The sequence below is a fragment of the Aplysia californica genome, unplaced genomic scaffold (genome assembly GCF_000002075.1).
Source record: "Aplysia californica isolate F4 #8 unplaced genomic scaffold, AplCal3.0 scaffold00017, whole genome shotgun sequence".
In the NCBI taxonomy this organism is placed as follows: domain Eukaryota; kingdom Metazoa; phylum Mollusca; class Gastropoda; order Aplysiida; family Aplysiidae; genus Aplysia; species Aplysia californica.
In genome coordinates, this window is record NW_004797287.1 from 1,085,458 (window position 1) to 1,093,570 (window position 8,113).

Genomic DNA, 8,113 nt, shown 5'->3' on the forward strand with positions numbered 1-8,113 from the left:
TTGGGGGGAGAAAGTGTTTGCCATGTGGCCCTAGTTCCACCGCGTCTATTTGAGGATTGTAGTTTTCGCTATCTTCGCGATGATATTAGTCAGTATACTGTTTTGGGTATCAGTAGATTTTTGCCTGAGCGATTTGGGATACTTTTTCTTTGAATTCTAACTCCAGTAGTTCAGAGCATTTTCCCAGTTTGCCTTTGCGCAAGTTCAGACGTTTTCTAGGTTTTGGTGTTGTCTTTTCTTTTGATAGTTTGATAGTAATTTGAATATGAAGGTGATCAGATCCTATGGAATTTTTCAGAACTTCCCATTCTGTCTTCAGTATAATGTTCGTTTGAGTGATGGATACATCAGGAGTTGACAGGCCGCCTGTGGCTGGGTTGACTCTTGTGTGGGACCCGTCATTTATAACCTCCATTTCTTTTAGTCCACTCATTTTTCTATATCATGTCCTTGAGCATTTGAGGGCTGATGCAAGTCCCAAGCGTCGAGGTGCCCATTTAAGTCCCCTAATATCATAGAGTTTTCGAAGGTTGGCCAGTATGCTGGGCTAAAGTGTTGTGATCTTTGATCTTCCGCATGGTGAGTGATAGGAGGAATGTATACATTTGTAATTTGGAACTCCTCGTTTCCGTTGTAGATGTTAAAGGAGTGTGCCTCCTGGGTGTTATCGTTAGGGGCACGGTATGATTCGATTATGTTTTTTATGATGTATGCCAGACCTTATCAGACTTATGGTTCCTCCTTTAGAGGTGGCCAGTACGGAGCAGGCCGGGCAAGCCCGAGCGTGGTTGTTGAAGGGACGTCGAATTTCTGGGTTTGATAGGCCACTTCACTTGCTGTGTATCCATTTGGCACAGGTGGTTCATCGGCTCCCAGTCAGTAGTTCAACACTTAATGTCCGGAGTGACTGCAGTTCGAACTGAGATGCAGGGCAAATGTGGACTACTATCTGCCACTTCTGTGAAATCTAAGGACACGTAAACATACAATGGATACTGGGACATTGTGACCTCCACGGGAACAACCGAGTTGACCCCCTGGCCAACAAGGGAGGCCGCCTCGACCAGTCCAACACTCCAGTCGATCTCGTGTTAGCTAGCTCGTGCATCTCACGTTACATCATTGCCCATTCGTGGGAGAAAGCGCAAGTGAAGCCACCACCGGAGAGGGACAAAGAGAGAGACTTAACCGTCAGACAAATAAGAGTGTTATCCCAGCTAAGATGCAACGTGAAGAGCCCCATCCTGCAGACGTATCTCCATGAAATAGGCTCCGTTTACAATGATTCCTGTATGGAGTGTGGCACAAGTCCTGACGACTTGCAGCACACACTGTATGAGTGCCCGCAGGGGGGTGCACATCGAGGCTCGCTTATGGAGAACAACGTGAGACCGGACCCGGACGTACTCTGGACGAGGCCACACGAGGTTGCCTCCTACCTGCCAGCCTGCGCAGGCCAGCCAGAGGAAGGAAGGAAGAAAGAGTTTGCGATCTCGGGCAAGCTAGATGGCCTGGCTGGGTATGATGTTGTGGGTCTTCAGGGTATCCTTCACACCCTCGATCCAGGTCTTCCTTGGTCTTTCTCTTGCCTTGCACTCTGATATTCTTTTGCATTGCTCAAGAATCCAAAAGGATTAACAAGCAGGTATATATTAAAATAGGCATAAGGGATTAATTTCAGAACCAGCGTAACTAGAAAACATATAACATTTACTTCTGAAGTGACCTCTGAGGCTGACAGGTGTATGAAATAATAATGATATTAATACGTGTATTGCCATCTCGGAGAAAGATTGAAATATGTAGCAGAGCATGAACGGGAAAGGTGAATAGAGAGAAATCTAAAAGGGAACATACTCATTCTTGAACGCAGAGGGATATTCAGAAATCAGTACTTGTCTCCCTTGAAATATGGGCCCTCCATTCTTTATTAATTGACAGTGCAAAAGTACATTACGAATGACGTCCAGAAAGTAAGTACCGTTATCATATCTCTCTGAACTAGGTTAGGATATTCCCGATTTTGGACCAGGGTGAGTTGATGTGTTCAATACTGAACTGAAAAGAGCCCCCCAGCTTCCATCTTGCTGTTGTACACAACAGCCTACAGTACAACGTTTATAAAACATTTCACCCCAGTTTTTTCCCCGCCAGTTTACATAGCCACATTTACATATCAAACATTCTACACCCTTTGAAGCTTCAACATGTCTTCAAAGATTGAAAATTATGCTGGCAGTGAAATTTGGTCTAATAATTCGTTTTCTGAGTGCAAAGAACACGAAGCCTGGAGACATTCATAGGCAGATTTCTGAAGTGTATGGTGATAATGCAATGGGCGAAAGCTTGGTGCGGAAATGGGTTCGCATGTTCAAAGAGCGACGAGAAAACGTGCATGATGAACACAGGAGTGGGCATCCATCTTTGGTCAGTGATGACTTAATAAACAAAGTTGACATTAAGATAAAGAAAGACAGGCGTTTTTCCCTTTTCTCACTCTCTTCAAACTGTCATGAGATTTCAAGGTCATTTCTGCATGAAATCGTCTTTGACCATTTGGGTTATCGAACGGTGTGCTCACGCTGGGTACCCAACAGCTGACACAAGCGCATAAGGATCAACGGGCTGCCAGCGCATTGACATTCCTGACACGTTACAATGACGAAGGAGATGACTTTTTTACTCATATTGTGACGGAGGATGAAACCTGGTTGCATCACTATACGCCCGAGTCAAAGTAGCAGTCCATGCAGTGGAAGCATACGGATTCACCACAACCAAAAAAAGCATACACCGGTCGGTCAACTTCTGAAACACACTTGTAGCTCTTTGGATCTCCGTCTCCTCCTCTGACATTTCAAAATTGTGCAATCAGCTCCATGCTTCCTGTGGATCCATGGTGATTTTTCATACAATGTTGAGCATGATCAGTTTTCTATAAAAGTACTTCATGATCTTCAACGGACTTTTTGACATAGCCTAAGAACATGAATCGCATTGGTTCGACAAAAGAGAGATAGAGAGAGGGGGTGATTGAAAGAGAGAGAGAGCGAGCGAGAGAGAGCGAGCGAGAGAGAGAGAGAGAGAGAGAGAGAGAGAGAGAGAGAGAGAGAGAGAACGGAAGGAGGGAGGGAGGAAGGGAGCCTTGATGAAGGTATTTTAAGCTCCCAACAACACAAGTTAGATCATGTGGGAGGCGGGTTTCGAACCTGCCTGTAGGGGACAACCCGTGCTGAGAGACAGGTATTCGATAAAAAAATAAATCCCCTCACTGGACACGAATTCGGGTCTTCTGCGTAAAAAAAAAAGCGTTCATCATAAACACCGGAAAAGACAGATATATAATATTAATTGAAAATCGAAATACGGAGCAGTAATTGTTAGTAGTTCAGTTGAGTTTGAGAAATAGACAAATGCAAGAAAGCCTGACAATGGTCCCAAGATAATGTCAATCACAGAAGTGGCATAATGGTTCCCATAAGGTAAACAAGATGGTGGAGTCAAAAAGTCCGCGACACAGAAATTCTTTGCAATGTTCTGTCATAGCAAGGTAAAATCCAGAAAACAAACCAAAAACACCATGCCAGGGATGACAGGAAAAGAAATGATATGAAGTGGACGGTGTTTTTTAAATAAGGGCTGTGAGCAAAACAAAAAGCCTCAGGAGAGCTCCCAAGTACAGAGTCGCTTGCCTCGATGTATTAATATAACTTTAATAACCCTTGTTGTTTTATCTACAGATCTTTGCGGTCCTCAAGAACAAAATTTAGATAGTTTATAAAACGGGATTCGACCATGATTTCCAGGGCAACCCTGGCCGAGAGGGATGCAATGTCCCATCACAAAGACCGAGACACACATTCTCCCCCATATGAGAATCAATCTATGTGTGCTAGGGTGGAGCGCTTGACTAAGGGATGTTTTAAAACACATGCATTTGTTGTGTCTTTACGCTGTTTATTTACTGATCTATTTATTTTATTTTTGTTTTGTTTTGTTTTCCGTCTCCTTAAGAATTGTACAGTAGGCCTTCTTGCAACACAAATAGGTCTTATTATAAGTTAAAAATTCTAGTAGAGAGTAACATCACAGAAATGAAGGAGCGGTAATACAATAGATGTTCCAGAGGAAATAAGGAGCAAACCTTACCAAAGCACCAGCTAACCACCCACATGTTTTTACACTTCCATCGACACAGTTTAGTCTGTTCAGGAGACGGGCTTAGAGTTTGTCTGTCAGAGACAACCCTGGCCTAGGTAGAGATACATCATCAAAGAAGAAAGGCTCGAGATAATAGACCAAAAAATCTCCGCACAAAGGAATCTAACTCCGATCTTCTGCGTGCAACGGAGAAGCTCATAACTTCTATGACACACCAGTCTTAACATTGGTGACATCACCCATTACTTTCAATTCTAATTTAGATGGGAATGACCCTAAGCAAACGGTGACCAGCCCTACTGAGTGTATTGTGGTCACATCTTCGACCTTTTCATTGCATTTATCTAACTAAATATCTGACTACATTTTAAACGTCGACTTGAGATAGATGAAGGCATACGCTTTTATTTCTTCTTATTTTCCTAAGAATATTTGGCTTCTTACACTGGCCAGAGTGGAAGCGTGGAGTTACGCTTATGATGAGAGAGTAAGAGAGAGAAAGAGAGGGAGAGGGAGAGGGAAAAGGGAGAGCATGCATGGTACAAAATGATATAAAATATGTCCCCTTACTGATTATAAATTGACGTACTAAAGCCTTGCAGTGCTGAAGTGTTTTTGCTCTCCCCTTGACTTGCAATCTCGTTTCTGTATGATTTGCATCTGGTGTTTAATAGCTTGAAATTCTTGTCTTCTTGTCATGTAGTAATCTGTTTTTGCTATTACCAACAAATACATAAACATCATGGAGACATTTAATAAAAGAAAGACCCAGATACAATACTCCTTTTTTATCAATATTAAAATTATCACTTTATTGAAAGATTTTTTCGAAGTTAAAATGGCAAAATCTGAAATATGTATGAGTTGAAAAATCCATTCGAGAGATTCAGATGCTTAAATGCAAAGCAATTGAACCTGCTTTTTATCCCATTTGGAAATAAATGAAGTACTTGGCAAATGGAGAGAACATATACTGATCAACCTGCTTAATATAATTATTTCAGAGACATTACTTCTGCATTCATCACATTACCCCCCCCCCCCCCCCCCCCCAAAAAAAAGCCTAGAGCCACAGACTGTGAATGCCACAAAATATTCTTACGAGTCACACAAAGGGGGTTTTCGTGGTCAAGGGATCCACTCTAAGCATATTAGTATTTTGTGCAACGACGCGGTGGAATCAGGTGCTCGTCAATTTGGGGTATATGAAATTATTGGTGTCGTTTATAGTTTGTTTATTTATCTTCCATTTGATAAAAAATACCCATAATGTATCTTAAATAGAAGTTGAGATATTTGCAATAATAGAAGGTGGGGTTTGCCTCGTATAAGAGACAACATTAGCGAAATAAGGGAACCAAAGTTTGGTGACGTACAATGCTGTAGTACCCTTGGAAGCTGCAAATTTACGTTTTTGTGCCTTTGATCAACGTTTCTCAGTAAAATTCACATTGAAATGTGTTTTTAAAGGATAGGAAAGGTGTTTATAACACAAGAAATTGTAAAAAATTACCAGGGAAGCGAAAAAATGCCCGCTTCTTTGATTTCATTATTTTGACGAGCGCCTGATTTTCACCAGGAGGCCTCACATATTATGGTCTCCTGTTCAGCTGGCTCCCAATATCACTCGGTCGTTTACAGTCGCCCCCCCAGCCAGTCCTTGTTGTTTTTAATTAATCTGATTGTTATTTGTTTGGATCATTCAGCTTTGATTAGTTCTATGTTTATTTGAGGCAAGCAGATTAAATAGAGGAGGAATTTTACGGACGTTTGTGGTCCAGAATAAACTTGGATTATACCACAATTCACTATTAAATTTTATTGGCTGTGTACACAGGCGGAGTAGTGTTGTTTTTTTTTTGGGCTGTTTGGTGGGTTTTTTTGTTTGTTTTTTTTGGTCCCGTGACCATTTTTATCAAATTGACGCAATGAAAAACAGGTACGCATAATAGTGACCTGTATTGCACACATTTATTAGTGTAACACGTTAGCCTCAATGTAATGATTTTTGTTAAAACTGTAATCAAGTATTTCTTTCAGAGTGAAATGTCCGAGATCCTTTAATTTTCAGTAAAGGTTCGATTTCTACACATATTTTTAAAAATTAAAACACATAATGAGCACGTTGATAATAATAGTGTAATAGTAATTACAATACATGCTTTAGAGATCGACATGCACTGACATTGATGACCACAGAGTGCGCTACTGATTCTGCTGAGGGCAAACTGGGCTGTAACTCTAAGGTCACCAGAGGCCACTGGGCTGAGGCTGAGCTGGTCTGTCAGGGGGTAGAGAGAGACACTTGATGTTGTTCCTGCTGTAGACTTCTCTCTTGAGCTGACTGTAGCGTGAATGTTGCCCGCTGAGATAGTCCAGGCTGTAAGGTCGGTGCCCGTAGATGGAGTTTGCCAACACGGGAACCACACGGAACTTTTCCTGTCGTGGATGACGATTTAAAAATAATATGAAATAGATTTTGGCATATTTTATTCTATTCTATTTTTTCTGTTCTATTCTATTCTATGTCTCTAAAGGACTTCAATATATCTTTCGACAAGGGAGAGCCTTGCTGCTGGAAGTAAAGCCTTCAAATGTTAATGTTTAAAATATGACAGACTTTTTTACTGCCACAATTGGTCTCATCGGCCACAACAGAAGCCACCAGTAATCGAAACTTTTAATTCTTCACACTCCTTTATTTTGTTGGAGATGTTCTCCTTTGCAGATGTATTGATCATTGTCAGATACTGACAGATGACCATCTGTTGTTATTATTGTTATTATTATCATTTATATTCTTCTTCTTCTACTTCTTCTTCCTCTTCTTCTTCTTCTTCTTCTTCTTCTTCTTCTTCTTCTTCTTCTTCTTCTTCTCCAGGTGACAGGTCTGGAGCAGTCAATGACGATCATGGTACTCAATTCCTTCCTCTTGTCTGTCTTCCCGATCAACTGGTTTTTTCCAGGATTTGTGTTATTTGTCGCCAAGCTGTTCAGGCCATCTTTAACCTAGGAAGAAAAGAAACAGGAAGACAGATAAGGACGATACAATGTTTGAGTAGAAAGAAGGAGCAAGCAAACCACACCAGAACACCCGCCAACCAACCACACAGTTCCAAAACACAGAAGATGGTAAAAGTAAACACGTGCTCATTATTATGACCTTATGCAGTCGTAAGCGCCGTAAAACTCTTATACCCTGAGCCCATTGAGTTGCGTCAGTAGTCTAGTGGTTAGGCTACCGGACTCGTAATCGTGAGATTGCGGGTTAGGGGGTTTGAGCCTCAGCTCCGTCCGACTTTGTGTCCTTGGGAAAGACACTTCGCACGAATTTCCCACTCGGTTCGGTCCTTTCGGAGATGGACGTTCAACTCGGAGGTCCCGCCCCTTAAATAACCTAATAGTGTTGATAGAGGTATTAAACCCATACCATATTTTTAGTCCATTGGCACGATCGGTTCAGTTCGGTTTGGATCGGTTCAGTTTTGATCGGTTCAGTTTTGATCGGTTCGGTTTTGATCGGTTCAGTATTGATCGGTTCAGTTTTGATCGGTTCGGTTTGTATCGGTTCAGTTTTGATCGGTTCAGTTTTGATCGGTTCGGTTTTGATCGGTTCAGTATTGATCGGTTCAGTTTTGATCGGTTCGGTTTGTATCGGTTCAGTTTTGATCGGTTCAGTTTTGATCGGTTCGGTTTTGATCGGTTCAGTTTTGATCGGTTCAGTTTTGATCGGTTCAGTTTTGATCGGTTCAGTTTGGTTCTATTTGCTAGCCAGATTGAGGGCGCCAAGCGGCTATCGTGGCACAAACCGATCGCAGGACTCGTCGCCTCAAAAAACAAAGTGCTTGTGTTTCCAGGCGACAAGTCGGACGATCGGTTGGCCTCCGGCCGAAACAACTGATCCCCCAAAGAGCACTCCGTAGTACCAAGCAAAGAGAGTAATCTAAACCCT

The 8,113-nt window shown here is 42.0% G+C and overlaps 1 protein-coding gene across 1 annotated transcript in view; it reads right to left on the bottom strand.

Annotated features, from left to right (window-relative positions):
* Nucleotides 1-5,811: 5,811 nt before the first annotated feature.
* LOC106012609 (uncharacterized protein C5orf49 homolog) overlaps nucleotides 5,812-8,113 on the bottom strand; it is a gene marked incomplete in the record, with an annotated part of 7,146 nt that continues 4,844 nt past the window's right edge. The window contains 1 exon segment of the mRNA XM_013086060.2: nucleotides 5,812-6,600. Coding sequence (XP_012941514.1) covers nucleotides 6,409-6,600 — 192 coding nt within the window.